The sequence below is a fragment of the Pectinophora gossypiella genome, chromosome 28 (assembly GCF_024362695.1).
Source record: "Pectinophora gossypiella chromosome 28, ilPecGoss1.1, whole genome shotgun sequence".
NCBI classification, from domain to species: domain Eukaryota; kingdom Metazoa; phylum Arthropoda; class Insecta; order Lepidoptera; family Gelechiidae; genus Pectinophora; species Pectinophora gossypiella.
Genome location: NC_065431.1, coordinates 2,116,209 through 2,132,184, shown reverse-complemented (window position 1 = coordinate 2,132,184; position 15,976 = coordinate 2,116,209). Strand labels below are relative to the sequence as shown.

Below are 15,976 nucleotides of genomic sequence, written 5' to 3'. Positions count from 1 at the left end.
CTCTCCTAAGCAGTAGAAGCTTAAAACTGCTGCGGCTACCGACTGATGCTACTCATTGGATTCATACATACATAATACCACGCCTATTTCCCGTAGGGGTAGGCAGAGATTGCAATATTCCACTCTCATCGAAGTTTATCGTATTCGACTAGATGGAAACTGTCTCAGGCGGATGAATAGCGAGTAGATTTTTAATCTCTATACTTGATTTCCAGTTTAAACACAATTTTAACTATAATATGTATTTAACGTGCATTTTGTTATTACTAAATGTACTTTTCTCATCTCACAGTTAAAATTCCCATGACAATTTCGACAATATTTTACAAATGATGTTTAAAACTAACACACTTCCACAGGTAAAATAATATTTTTAATAATAATATAATAATAATAATTAATACTATTAATAATAATAGCTTTTAAAACTAAATAATAACAGTTGGTCAAAACCATAGGGTCCTAAAACAAATTTTAGGAAGAATATAAACATTGCTAATTTCATTGAAGTTCTAAGACTCAAAAAATTTTGTGGCACAGTGGTGCTAATTCTTATCCACTCTACAGTCGTTGGTAATTATAGCTACCGATTCCAAATTCACCTCAGGAGTCGATGGTAGCTATACTTACCAATAGTCGGGGTTCCGTTAGGGTGACCAATTTTATGGATTAACTAGTTTTACAAGCTAGTATAGATTATAAAATTATACTAGTATTGTGTACTATAAAAATCCTTACTAGGTGGTATTTGCATCTCTTCCCTATGAGTTGGTAACATTAAAAAAACAACTGTCGAAGTCAGACGAGTGTTGGTCGAGTCTACTGTCAACTACTGTGTTTGCGATTGAGTGTTTTAGACAAGAAATATGCCGTAAGTATATAAAATATATTATTTTTATTGATTAGCATACATCTTGAATATATCCTCTACCGTTTTCTACAAAAACCTGAACATTTAAGCCATGATTTTGTTCCAAAAACATTAAGAGAAAAATATCGTATCAAAAAAAACGTCTCTTGACACTAAAATGGAGGCAAATTACGGAATATTACACGACGCATTATATTTTATAATGTTTTAAATATACCACGTTACTTATTAGTTACTCGTGGAAACACATTATTTACCGAAATAAACAATTATTTCAGCAGATGCCCAGGATATTGATTGCAGGGTACACCAAATTTGGTCAACTTTCATCATGGTAACTAAACCTACCATCGACTTATCTGGGTTTAAGGGTTCGTACAAACGGAGCGCTAGCGTTATTTTAATTTCAGTTCTAAACAATGACTTTTTTTTCAGAGATGCTATAGTTCAGCTATAGAGAGGACACAGAGAGTAATTACAAAAAAAAAACGAATTACTAAACTGCCAGTAGATGTCCGACAGGAGCTTACGGACAGAAAGCGGCAGGCGCAATTAGATTTAGCAATAAGGCCGCCTTTTGTCTCTAGTGTCTCGATTTATTTGTTTGGTACGTCATTTTGTGCAATCAAGTATATTGTATTGCAAGACTGTAATTTTAAATTCTAATAAAAAATATATATTTTTAAGGTCCGAATGTTAAGTGCTTGGTAAAAAATGTAAATAAAACAAGCATTCAATTATAAATTGGTTTTAGTTCATATTAATAAACCTTAATTTTTCTACTGGTTTTCTTTAATTCCTGAAATCACACACACAAAATGTCTATGTCAATCTTACCCGTTATTGGTAACCATAGTTACCATCGACTTAAAAAGGCAGAAACGCTCAGTGCGAACAGAAACTTAGCGAGGGCGGCCATCTTGGTAAGAATACGGTGTTACAAATAAGTCGTGACCAGGTGTTATATTTATATTTCTTGTGTTTAAACTAAATAACATTAAAATATAATTTGAATACTAGTAAAAAGTGTAAGAAATGCGCTTTCAAATAAAAATTATTACAGTCCCTAGAACATGATACTTTACATGCTATTAACAGGCATGGCTGGGATAACTGAAAAAATGAGCGGATTCTGTCAATTCTAATTGGATTTGAGATAGATTTTATAATGTGATCTTTTTTATTTTTATCTAATTAGAATCATTGCACATCTGGCTTGCTGTTTCTGAATTTTCTTTATTATAGCCACAGTAGTTTTTGAGTTACAAGCCTATTTATAACACGCCACGATATCGCCCACCGAACGCCGCGCAAGTTCGAAATGCCTGGACTGTTGAGGCTAGATTTGCTAGTGCGCCTGGACTGTCAAGTGGTTATACAAACCATCTAATTTTATTTTAAGTTATACCTGTCATTTTCTTATCCGCCGAAAGAGAAAGGGAAGGGTAATCAATCGACAGGCATAAAATTTATAAAACACACGTCAATTTTAGGCAGAAGTTTTTTAAAAAAAACCCTTTTTTTGTTATGGCAATGGGTCGCTTAGGAATACGACCATTCTGCCAGTGTCGAAGTGATCAGAAGACAAACTGAAAAAATTTGACAGGTTGAATAATTTTAAACTGTAGGTAGAGAGCTAAACCTCGAGTTATCCTGCAACAAGACAAATTAAAAAAAAACCTCCCAAAATTTTATATTGGCCAATAACCTGACAGAATGAAGTTGACAGCACACGTCAAACGGGTTGCATGTCAGCGAGGTTATTCTGTTGGGTTATTGGGCGATGTAAAGTTGAGAGGGTTATTTAATATTACTGCCTAAATTGACGTGTGTTCCATACATTTTATGCCTGACTACCCGTCCCTTTCTTTCGCGATGGGTAAGAAAAGGACAGGTATAACTTAAAATAAAATTAGGTGGTGTGTACTGAAATCAGCACCTATAGGTAAAGTTTAAGTTATATAACTTAGCTTCATGTATCACCAAAGAGTGTGTTGACATTAGGGACTTTTAAAATATAGCTGTGTATAAAAGTTTAACATTATAAGCTCCTTCTTTTTGAAGTCGGTTAAAAAATAATGCGCGCATGTGATTATATAAATAGAATTTCTATTCAACAAATAGTTATTGTACCCTTGTTGATTACACGGCCAAATATAAAAGTACACATTTCTATTACATGTGTTAGAAGCCAATGACCTTGGGTGTAGGGTATGCAATCCCGATCTCGCGGGATCTCATCTAATTTTTCGGGATAAATCCCGAAGCATAATATCACGAGATCCCATTCGAGATTGACGGGATTGGGCGAATCTCCTTAAGTTATACTTTTTGTTTTGATTATGCTGATTTCCAAAGAAAACTTAATTATTTAGTTAGCAATATTGAAGAATAAAGGTTTTTGTTTTCTTTCAAAAAATATTTTGTTTTAATTAACTTCACTATCACAAACAGGCAGTTTTCATCGTTTTTAGCCATCCTAACTTTACATTTTTTATGAAATAGACGAGATCTCGAAAATTTCGAGATTGCGGGATCGATATTGACAATCCTGCGGGATCTCGAATTTGCGATCTCGTGTCGGGATTGCATTTCCTACTTGGGCGTTAGACTCAACTTTTGCGCGCATGTCACGTACGATTTCTCGCAACACGTTGCTATAGAAAAACGTACATTTAAATTTAGTCTTGTAACCAACAAGAGACTAACAATAATAATAAAACCTAATTATTAATTAGGGAAATTCTCAATTATATTAATTACCTAATCATAAAAACAGTTAAAACAAAGCATCACACACGCGCACAAGCCTCGTTCTCATTGAATATCTACACGTAACAACCAGATGTTGCCAGTGCTATTTCTACCAAAGTATTTCTCCCAGGGAAAATAGATCCGTCGAATGGATACATATTTCCCCTGGGAGAAATACTTTGGTAGAAATGGTGGAAGCACCGGATGTTTCAAGTTTAGTTCATCATGACTCGTTTAGAAAACTATATTATTATAGACTTTGCTAGTTTGCAAAAAAAGAAAGACTAGGGGGGAGCGCGCGGACTGTCTATCTAGTTCGCTGACGCGTTAGGCAGAACACGGTATGAATGAGACTTTTGTATGTATTGTCCTAAGTGTTCCATGTATACAAAATATGGAAAATATAAATATTTATCAACAGTTTAAGCTTTAAACTTTTAGACGGAAGTTTGAAGTAGAGAGAAGAAGAGATAAAGTTGTCTAGAAATTCTTTTTTAGCAATAAGGCTGTATTTTTTATATTTTAGACATCGAGTGGTAATGATGCTAATTCCTGCAGACACCTCCTAAATTTATTTTAAGTTACACCTGTCATTTTCTTATCCGCTGAAAAGGCAAGGTACGGATGATTCACGGCTGTTAATTTTAAAATTAATGAATGAATAACCCGGGCGAATCAAACAGTATCTCGCTGGTATGCAACCCGATTGACGTGTGCCGATGTAAAATTATTAAGCGATTATTTTAGATTTCTGCCTAAAATTTACTTGTGTAAATTTTATGCCTGTCGATTACCCGTCCCTTTCTTTGTCAGCTGATAAGAAAACGACAGGTATAACTTAAAATAAAATTAGATGGTGTGTATAGGAATTGGTACCATTAATAAACTAATCTCAGCTTCGAGACTGCCCTCAAGATCATGTCAATGTCACAGTTCTTATATAAGAACAGCAACTTGAGCATGATATTGAGGGCAATCTCAGCTGAGATTAGTTTATTAACACCACCCCTAGAAGTCAGTCATAGGTTTCCTTGCAAACTTTACCAAACATTATGAGAAAAGGCGATATATTAATGGCGATAGTTTTTAGACGTTGTTATAAAATAAAATCAACAAATGTTTAAAAATAAATAATTAATATGAATTGCATTCGACTATTGGGCAGTTTCCTAGGTCAAAGATAAATTATGAATTTCTGATTACTAAATAAAGAAACATCTAAAGGTGACAAAAAACGTTTTCTTTTTTTATTTAAGTTATTTATGAATTTTAATAAAGAAAAATGTAATAAAAGGTCACCCCGGATGGTGACTTATGAACATTGAAATGGAACAAAGCAGAATTTGACTCGAATTAACAATCTATCCATAAATTATATGCCCCAAAACGTTCCTATTAATAATTATAACCACAAAAACTGACTGACTCACGCGAAAAGCTGAGAATTTCGATAATATTTACAACAAAACAAACATTTTATTTATTTACAAACCGTTCGAATACGGCGTAATGAAAACAATGAAAGAAGAGTTTGTGAAAGAGAATTATTCGATGTTAACTCGTAACTTCCTTTCACGACTCGGCCTCAGCTGAGCATTTCGGTATTTTAAGTTGACATTTTCGTCTACGACTTGAGGACTTTACTCACTGGAGTCGAGCGTAACATACTGCCAACATAATAATACGAAAATTATGACGTCAATCCTTACTGGAGTATACCCGAGGTAAGGTCGAGGCGACGCGTTAAGAATACCGACCGACTAGAGCCCTATCACTTTAAAAGAACGCTACCAGGCAACCTGTCAGACACAGACTCGCAAAGGCCAGCAAACTGACTCATGTGACAGGACCAACCGTGTATAACAGATTGCCTAAATCAATCGTTGACGCCCCATCATTGAAATGTTTCAAAAGTAGCCTTTAAATGCTGGCTACTCGAACACTTTCTATAGCTTTAAAGAATTTTTAACTTTAAAAATGACCGCTTAGTACTTAAGTACCATTACTGTATTATTATATTTTCCATATGACATGTCATATAGCTATTACGAAATAAATTAATATGAATATGCATAAAAAACTAAGTTACACGTTTGCATAGAAAATTGATACAAATATACATTTTTGATGATATTCATAAGAATGTTTAAGATTCCCTATAACGCCACGACAATGCAAAGTGTATTAACATCTCTCCAATAACCTCTTAAGTTTTGTTCGACAGTCCCGTTAGCGCACGAAATATATACTTTACTATGATCATAGAATAAGTGATTGTTTACTTCGTCAATGGTACGGAACCCTTCGTGTGCGACTCTGACTCACACTTGGCCGGTTTTTTTTTGGAACTGTCAAACAAAACTAAGATTTCATCCCGTCCGTATTAAAGACACGTACAGCTATAGATTCCTATATGATATTAAGGCATATACTACTACAGGTGCAAAATGAACCGTATTTCGATCATAATACGTTCTTAACTTGATGATTTTGATGAAAATCGCAATTTTTTCGGTGGTTTGATGATTCTGTTGAAAAGAGAGGGGATGACGAGTTTTAATTTATTACATGATGTATATTGTCATGGTATAAGACCAGCCGGGTCTGCATGACAACCGCGCCGCGCGCAGCAATTATGTTGAGCGCTTCGACCAACGATACGAATGCTATCTACGTAGATGACCTCCGAATAGTAGTGGGCAGTTATTACGGGTCACTGTCCACTCAACAAACATCTATTTAATTTAGAGATAACGGACAGCCACAGTCTGAATGCAGAAGAAACTGCCCCCCATGTAATCCTGGAATGCACGGGAGTGTCAGCACAACGGGTAAAAATCCTCAAAGGAATGGGGTCGCTCCACGAAGCCTGAGAAAACCCCAGGAGGCTTCTGAGCTTCTGGTTGGCTTACGAAGTCAACAATTACACGCATAATGGGCTATCTTAGAGTCTAAATGCGGAAAACAGAGGCCACTAACATAACATAATATAGCTATCTACGTAGATGGACGTCAAACGGCTATTGGTCGAAGGCCTCGATATAATTCGCGCCGCGCGCGGCGCGGTTACCGTGCAGAGCCTACTGGTATGCTCAATCCTACGACAAGCCGCCATTGCTAGCCTATTGATGACGTAAGTGTTACCATTCAATTAGCATCTCCAACATTCCAAGGACGTAAATTTTATTATTGAAAATTAAGGGAATTACTGACTGATGTATTTAATTACTATTTTGTTATCACATATACAAAAATCATTAAAACTGTACGTAAATCTTTTACTAAAAGTACAAAATTTCCTTGCAAAGTAAATTATTTTTGGTCGTGGGTAATTTATTTTTTAAGAAATGGCAACGTAGAGTGTGATGACGTCAGCTGAGACCTTGAAATGCTAGCTGTCAGTTTTGAGTATACCTGGTTTTTTATACCATTTATGTTGCTTTAAAATGTATACCATTGTATTGGAGAAATCAGAATTATCAAACCGCGATAGAAATCCAGACTTCCGCCAAAATATCGAACCGTACGAAACAAATCTTACTTATACAGGGTGTTAAAGTCGAACTTTTAATCAGCTGCAGTAAACTGACGTTTCAAAATGTCATTCCGTAAAATAAAGTTGCCAGCCTAATCTCAATAGGGATGTGATTCAGTTCACTAAAGATCAAATAGTTCCACAACTAACTCATAATAATTACATAGATTAAGTCATACTAACATCAATATGGAGAAGTGTGTCAGGATCGAAGCAAATTGAATTCTATAGTCTCTGCTTACCCCGGTGGGAAATAGGCGTGAGTTTATGTATGTATGTAACATCAATATGGACCATAGTAGTTCGAAATAAATTATTTGATTTGATTTTGATTTAATTATTAATTTATTTCAAAAGTAAAACCAAACTGATCATTCATTGTATGATTCACTCACTCACTAAGTTACATCCCTGTTTATTTTTCTTCAAAAAGCGGCAACCCACAAAACGTCATTTTACTGCAGCTAATAAAAAGTTAAGACTTTAGTAACACCGTAACGAAATGAGCGTTCTGTATCTTTTAAAATCTAAGTCTAGCTCAATCTATACGACATCTAATTACACCGACAACGAAATTTTTTATTGTTATTGTTCACTTATTCGATATTGGACGTATATTGGTATTCTCGTGTATTAGTGCTCCGGAGGGCACGTTAAGCCGTTGGTCCCGGCTCTTAGCCGTAAAAACTCCAACCCGCAGCGGAGCAGCGTGGTGGAGTATGCTCCGTACCCCCTCCGGTTGATCGACGGGAGGTCTGTGCCCAGTGGGACGTATATAGGCGGGTGAATTCTCTGTCGCCTTCTGTATTTCCGAATGCATATAACCTGGGTGCTTTCAAGGACAGAGTGGACACCTTCTGGGCGAGCTCTATCCATTTTAGGTCTCGTAAATGCCTTCAGGCAAGTCTGGGGCCAAGAGCAAACCCATCAAAGGTAAAAACACGGAAGATATGTCCCTTTCGCACTAGGAGATGTACTATATCTCTGTCCTGCTCATTGTAATCATATTACGTTTTGTAAAGTAGAACAGTTTCTACGTTAGCAAAGAACGAATCAGGGTAATATGACACCGTTAGCATCACGCCTGTATCCCCGAAGGGGTAGGCAGAGGTGTACGGTCACGAGCATTAATATGTACACACTTTGGTACCATGTCACATTAACTTTTTTGACAAATTGAACTGTAAGTCTCACTAAATGTCAAATATGTGAGTGCGACAGAGTCCTAAAGTGGGTACATTATATTGCTCATGACTGTACTCCGGGTTTATCCGCCTAAAGGTTATGTAATAAAGTTATTTTTATATAAGTTTTGCGTCTTTTGATGTCGGGAATTTGCCCAAAGCGGCAAATGCATATTCCCGAGCATATCACTGTTACGAACTAATCGAATTTTTTGTACGTCATATCATAAATAAATCGTGCCATATGCACCTAAAGCCTCCTTCTAACACGGAGTATAATCAAGAAGAATGAGAAATTTAGTCCTTTCAGGGAGGTTAAAACGGCCAAAAACAAGTCATCTAAGATACCAATATTGCTATTTGACATTTGTTTGCATCACGGGCGCGTTGTGACGTCACGCGCGTGCTACCGGCGCCGCATGACGTCACGGCGGCGGCTGCGTCAACGTCTCCACGAGCGGTCCTCCGCGTCCTCGTCCTCCTCTTCGTCGAAGCGGAGGAGCGCGTCCTCGCTCAGCTCCGTTGGGGTCTGTCAGAGAGGGTTGTCACGTCACAAGTTATACAGGGTGTTAGTGACATCGTAACGAATACTGAGAGGGGTGATCCAGACCATGATTCTCGAGTTAATATCAAGTGGATTAATTTTAATTTTATACTGATATTGGTGCTAATTCCTGTAAATACCATCTAATTTGATTTTAAGTTATATCTGTCATTTTCTTATCCGTCGAAAAGGAAAGGGACGGGTTATCGACAAGCATAAGATTTATGGAACACACGTCAATTTTAAGCACAAATCTAAAACAACCGTCTAAAAATTTTACATCAGTCAACAACCCGACACAGTTAAGTAGACAGCACGTCAAACAGATTGCATACCAGCGACGTACCTTTTGATTCGCCCGGGTTATTCATTCATTTACTCATTCTTCCTAAAATTAAGAGCTGTGAATCATCCGTCCCTTTCCTTTTCGACGGATATGAAAATGACGAAAATAAAATTAGGCGGTGTCTGCACGAATCGGGGCCATTAACTCAGAATCATGAGCCTAATCAGCCCCCTCAATATTCGTTACGATGGCACTTACACCATGTACAAGTACATACAGGTAGCCATTCGGGTATGTATGGGTGTTAGTGACATCATAACAAAAACTTCGGGGGATGATTCAGACCATGATTCAGAGTTGATATCAGGTGGATTTTCCTGGCCTGTTTTTTTTAACATTATTTTCAGTTCCATGCTTTTGCGACGGAAATTGATCCACTTGATATCAACACCTAGGATAACATTTATGAAACAAATAAAAGAGAAGGTGCAGGTCGTGTCGTAAAGGGAGGTGAAGGTTTTGGCGGGAAGAAGAGAGGAATGGCGATTACTCCACCGACAAAAGCGCAGCTCTAAAATAGAGAGAGAGAGAGAGAGAGATATCAACATAGAATCATGGTTCGAACCATCCGTCAAAGTTTTCGTTACGATGTCACTAAAACCCTGTATTGTAAGAAACAACAAGAAACAAGAAACATTTATTGAGAAGCTGTTTAGGTACATACAAGCAGGTGTCAAACATTATGAATTTGTCTCAACAGCATGTCCATGTCGGACGTACAATATTACAAATAATGTCAGTATTAAGCATCAAGGAATTAAGTAAGTATCTAATAATTAGTCACATTATAAACATTTGTCAATTTTAAATGTTGTTGTAAGGCGTCCGAAGGACGTAATATACGATCCCGACGACCCGATTACTCTAGCCATAGAGGCAGCCAATCAGCTCGCGACACCAAACACTTCAGGACCCCGATACCGACCCCGCCGGCGTGGTCGACGATTTCCCTCATTCAGCGCTTATCGCTATCGACCCACTAGGGTCGATTAATCCTTTCAAATATTCTTTCTCTCAGACGACGCCCTGAGCCGAGGTTCGCGCCCAACTGGGCACCCTCAGGCCTGTTGTCTTAAACGTTGTACCGGGTGAGAGCCTTCAGCGCTCCCCATTTGTCTGGCCAAGTAGTTAATGCCATCTGCGGCAAATCTACAATAAGTCAGGTCAAAAAAAAAGGGATTTGTGTACCAACCTCGACTTCCTTGTTCTCGTCGTGCGTGTCTCCGTTGACGGCGGCGGGCGGGGCGCCGCTGCCGCCGCCGATGGGCTTGTTGTTGGTCACCCATGTTATCTGGATGGAAAAACAATAAAGGCCATTGAAAAACCCGGTGTTATGTGTTTGGCGGTTCAATAATAACCCTGACACCAGGGTTGATGAGGTTGGTAATCCACCTCACAACCTACACGACAGAAGATCTCAAACCACACCGCGGACACTTCATACAAACAACCTCGTTTTACACAGACACTACACATTGACATTATCAACACGCGCAACTGTGTGTGTGACGTCTGATGGCTGCCAATTACAATACTTAATTTAACCGTCATTACTTACTTAGGTAGGTAGTACTACTTACGAAAGATGCTTTTATAATAATCAGTTAACATAAACAGCCTATATACGTCCCACTGCTGGGCACAGGCCTCCCCTCAATCAACCGGAGGGGGTATGGAGCATACTCCACCACGCTGCTCCAATGCGGATTGGTGGAGGTGTTTTTACGGCTAATAGCCGGGACCAACGGCTTTAACGTGCCCTCCGAAGCACGGAATCATCTTACTTTTTCGGACAATCAGGTGATTCAAGCCAGGAGTCTCACAAAGTGATTTCGACAATGTCCCCATCGGGAATCGAACCTGGACCTCCAGATCGTGAGCCTAACCCTCTAACCACAGGACTGGAATGGATGTGTTCGGAGAGTAGGGCCCTATTGCGGGCATTATAGAGAATACAAGTAGAAGAAGAGATATGTTATGTAACTGTAAAAACGTCCCTGCCTATCCTGTGCGGCAGGGGTACTAGGAAAAAAAAAACTCTCTAACCACTGGACGACGGAGGCTGTTAATAATCAGTTAATATTTATTTACTTATTAACCACACAAATCACAAACAAGACGAGGTAAACCTAGCTTAGACGCTGGTGGGGAGCGGAGAGTTGCCGTTCTATACGCAGTATTATTCCTTATTCTATGCTTATAATAAGATTAATGACTACCTAAATGATAAAAATGTCTGATATTTAATATGTTCCTCTAGTAGTTATTAATAGTGTTTTTGTCTGTTGGCAAACCTAATAAAAAAAATAAAATAAAATACATGTTGTTGGTCACCCATGTTATCTGGATGGAAAAACAATAATGGCCATTGAAGAACCCGGTGTTATGTGTTTTAATTATGATAACCGCGTGAAACCACAAACCACACCCCGGACACTTCATACAAACAACCTTGTTTTACACAGACACTACACATTGGCATTATCACGCGCAACTGTGTGTGTGACGCCGGAGGGCTTACGCGAGGAACTTTGATAATTTGATCTGTATAGGTATTATTGACATCATACCGAATACTCTTCTTCTTATCGTGTGAGTTGTGAGGTGGAATACCAGCCTCATCAATCGTGGTGTCAAGGTTATGATTGGGCCGCCAAAGGCCCCAAATACTGACCGAACCGACCGAATACTGAGAGGGATGATTCAGGTCATGATTCTCAGTTAGTCCCCTCAGTATTATGTACGGCGTCACATGATGAAATCCCCTTTTGATGAAATGTGATTCTAGCCGGTTTCGGCTACGGCGACTGCTTCTGCGGAGTATATACTATACACCTCTGCCTACCCCTTTGGAGATACAGGCGTGATGTTGTGTATGTTGAACGTGTGCACTCACCGACAGCGTCCGGTCGTTGTAGTGGCGCCCCCTGAGGGCGGCCTGCTCGGCGTTGGACCGCGCGCGATACTGGATCACCAGCTCTGGCACCGCCAAGTTCACTTCCTTGCCCGTTATCTCGCCGAATTGCTGTTAAAATATACATAATGCATCAGCAGACCCAGTAGTGGCTGTATGCAGGGTGTTAGTGGCACCGTAATGATTACTGAGGGGGATGATTCAGCTCATGTTCCTGAGTTAATATCAAGTGGAATTTTCCGTCGCAAAATTCATGATTTTGTTTATTTACATTTGATGAGTTTGCTCTTGGCCCCAGACTTGCCTGAAGGCATTGACGAGGCTTAAGATGGAGCTCGCCCAGAAGGTGACTGTTTTCTGTTCTTTTAAATAATTTTCGATTCTATACTTTTGCGTTGATATCAACTCAGAATAATGAGCTGAATCATCCCCCTCGATTCCTGCAGACACCTTCTAGTTTTAAGTTATACCCGTCATTTTCTTATTGGTACTCACGGCAAAGTGTTGTAGCAGCGAGGTGAGGTCGTCAGGTTCGAAACCCGACACGAGCAGCGCGCGCGGCCTGTGGTCCACCACCTGGTTCACGAACACCTTCGCCGTGTTGCGAGTGAAGCGAGTCGCGCTGTTGAATCTACCGCCCCTGCACAGACAAACCATGTACATAAACATAACATACAAAAACAGCCTATATACGTCCCACTGCTGGGCACAGGCCTTACCTCGGTCAACCGGAGGGGGTATGGAGCATACTCCACCACGCTGCTCCAATGCGGGTTGGTGGAGGTGTTTTTACGGCCAATAGCCTGGACCAACGGCTTAACGTGCCCTCCGAAGCACGGAATCATTTATTCAAACCAAACAAACCATGTATTCAATGTAATTATAAATTCAAATATCCTTACATTGTTTTAGGTTTACGCGGTTATTATCGTAATTAAAACACGTAATAACGGGGGTCCAAATATCGGGAGTCTCATATCCCTGATTTAAACGCGGTCATCATCATCAATTTAAGAGCCACGCTCTTGTCGGTGCAGCATTTTCCATGCTACTTTTTTAGGGAAAAATAGGGCAGTGGTTTCCCACTTGCCTTCCGCCCCGCAGTACTCTGTCTGACGCAAGTAGGATGGCGCCCAGAGTAGTCTATTTCAAAGCCGTACTAGGACTCCTGTTCTCCGCCTCTGAATAGTACTGACAGTTACTGCTAAACGCGGTAAGAACCCGTTATTATGTGTTTTAATTATTTTGAAATATCCTTCCTCTCAGACGACGCCCTGAGTGGAGGTTCGCGCCCAACTGGGCACCCTCAGGCCTATTGTCTTAAATTCTGTACCGGGTGAGAGCCCTTAGCGCTCCCCATTTGTCCGGCCAAGTAGTTAATGCCATCTGCGGCAAATCTACAATAAGTCAAGTCAAGCAAAAAATAAGTAATCATATAAGAAACGCACGAACGCAAACGCGTTGAGAAGGCGAACGTTGTGTCTTATAAGAATAATTGGCCTTTGATGGTAAAGAATGGAGAATGCTACACCGACAAGAGCGTGGCTCTTAAATCATATGGTGTTAGTGACATCGTAACGAAAATTTTGAGGGATAATTCAGACCATGATTCTGAGTTGATATCCGTTGCAAAAGTATTGAACTGAGAAAAAAATATGGACAGAAATTCCACTTGATATCAACTCAGAATCATGGTCTAAATCATCCCCCTCAGTATTCGTTACGTCTCCACGACTATATCTCAACCAGAGGTACATCCATCGCAAGATGAACTAAGTACCCACACCTCACCGAGCTTTCTGTTCATCATCTCAGATTGGCTTCTATTTTCAGATTACGCGGTCATCTCATCATCGGCACATTGTTAATACCCGGAATAAAAATAAACTTGCTTTACAAGTCAGTCGATTACATAAGATTACTAAATCTTTTAAGGGGCAATGTATACGTTTTTACAATAAGATTCCCATTGACATTCAGAATTTGCCTTTCAACTGTTTTAAGACAGTAGTTAAACAAAAACTTTACAAAAAAGGTTATTATAAAGTTAGTGATTATTTAGAAGATATGAATGCATGGGATTAACTGTCTGAGAACTGATATTAGGCAGCTAAATTACTCAATTGTATACCAATATTTTATTTTTATTTTTTTAAAGAACGTCTAGGGCCCTGTGCCGAGGATTTTCTTGCAGCTTCTTTTCCCCGGCTATACAGGTTGTGAGAAGCTGCAGTAGTTTTAGGCGGATGAGACGTTCGTTATGTAAAAATTGACGATTCAAAGTGTAACAATGTTACCAACTGAATAAAGATATTTTTGAATTTGAATCTACATTATTTAAGAAATGTTATTCTTACCATCTATAAACGCTGAAAGAATATCAATTTAAGAGAATTTTACGTCGATATGTACAGTAGATATATATAGGCAAGGTATAAGAAAACCAGGTATGCTCAAAACTGACAGCTAGCATTTCAAGGTTAGCACGGCTGACGTCAAGCGACTCTGCGTTGCCATTTCGTAAAAAATAAATTACCCACGTCCAATGTTTTTAATTTAAATTTTGTACTTTTATTCAGTTTAAAGATATACAGGGTGTTAGTGACATCGTAACGAATACTCAGAGGGATGATTCAGACCATGATTCTGAGTTAATATTAAGTGGAATTTTCCTTCGCAAAATTCATGTTATTTTTTTAGTTTTTTTAAATTATTTTCAATTCTATACTTTTGCGATGGAAAATTCCACTTGATATTAACTCAGAATAATCAGCTGAATCATCCCTCTCAGTATTCGTTACGATGTCACTTACACCCCATACTAGTACATACAGTAGCCATACAAGTAGGTATGGGTGTTAGTGACACTGTAACGAATACTGAAGGGGATGATTCAGACCATGATTCTGAATCGATATCAAGTGGAATTTCCTGTCGGAGAAGTCATGAAAATTTTAGAGCTTATTTAAATTATTTTCCGTTCCATACTTTTGCGACGGAAAATTCCACTTGATATCAACTCAGAATCATGGCCTGAATCATCCCTCAAAGTTTTCGTTACGATGTCACTAACACCCTGTATATTTCTTAATAACGACAGTTACAATGTCTTTTACTTAAGAAACAAGCGGTAGGTAAATTAGATTTTTTAGTTCGATATGTACAGTAGATATATATAGGCAAGGTATAAGAAAACCAGGTATGCTCAAAACTGACAGCTAGCATTTCAAGGTTAGCACGGCTGACGTCAAGCGACTCTGCGTTGCCATTTCGTAAAAAATAAATTACCCACGTCCAATGTTTTTAATTTAAATTTTGTACTTTTATTCAGTTTAAAGATATATATTTCTTAATAACGACAGTTACAATGTCTTTTACTTAAGAAACAAGCGGTAGGTAAATTAAATTTTTTAGTTCGCTTACACTATGAGTATGTAGGTATGCATTTGCGTTTGATAGGTAAGTACAATTTTTAGAAACATCTGTTACCACAGTAAATATCAATAAAAACAAAAACACATTAAACTCACTTTTCCAGAATATAACTAGCTAATCCGCCTAATTTTATTTTAGGTTATATCCGTCATTTTCGTATCCGTCGAAAAGGAAAGGGACGGATGATTCACAGCTCTTAATTTTAGGAAGAATGAGTAAATTAATGTGTCGGGTTATTGACTGACGTAAAATTTTTAGACGGTTGGTTTAGATTTGTGCTTAAAATTGACGTGTGTTCTAGATATAACTTAAAATAAAATTAGATGGTATTTACAGGAATTAGCACCAATTTCGCCTTAAATGACCCAAAAAGATTTACGTACAGATTTTTTA

At 38.5% G+C, this 15,976-nt stretch overlaps 1 protein-coding gene and 1 long non-coding RNA gene across 9 annotated transcripts in view; one reads left to right on the top strand and one right to left on the bottom strand.

Annotated features, from left to right (window-relative positions):
• Positions 1 to 779: 779 nt before the first annotated feature.
• Positions 780 to 1,664, top strand: LOC126379308 (uncharacterized). Its single transcript, XR_007568302.1, has 3 exons — positions 780 to 871; positions 1,150 to 1,205; positions 1,307 to 1,664. It is a non-coding gene; the product is annotated as an uncharacterized LOC126379308 (long non-coding RNA).
• Positions 1,665 to 6,612: 4,948 nt separating this feature from the next.
• Positions 6,613 to 15,976, bottom strand: part of LOC126379128 (zinc finger protein swm) — a 56,013-nt gene continuing 46,649 nt past the window's right edge. For all 8 annotated transcript variants that reach the window (XM_050027763.1, XM_050027757.1, XM_050027762.1 and 5 more), the window contains 4 exons: positions 12,644 to 12,788; positions 12,131 to 12,259; positions 10,427 to 10,525; positions 6,613 to 8,873 (listed from right to left, as the gene is read on the bottom strand). In XM_050027763.1, the coding sequence (XP_049883720.1) occupies positions 8,787 to 8,873; positions 10,427 to 10,525; positions 12,131 to 12,259; positions 12,644 to 12,788 (460 nt within the window). In that variant the 3' untranslated portion in view covers positions 6,613 to 8,786. The remainder of the gene's footprint in view (positions 8,874 to 10,426; positions 10,526 to 12,130; positions 12,260 to 12,643; positions 12,789 to 15,976) is intronic.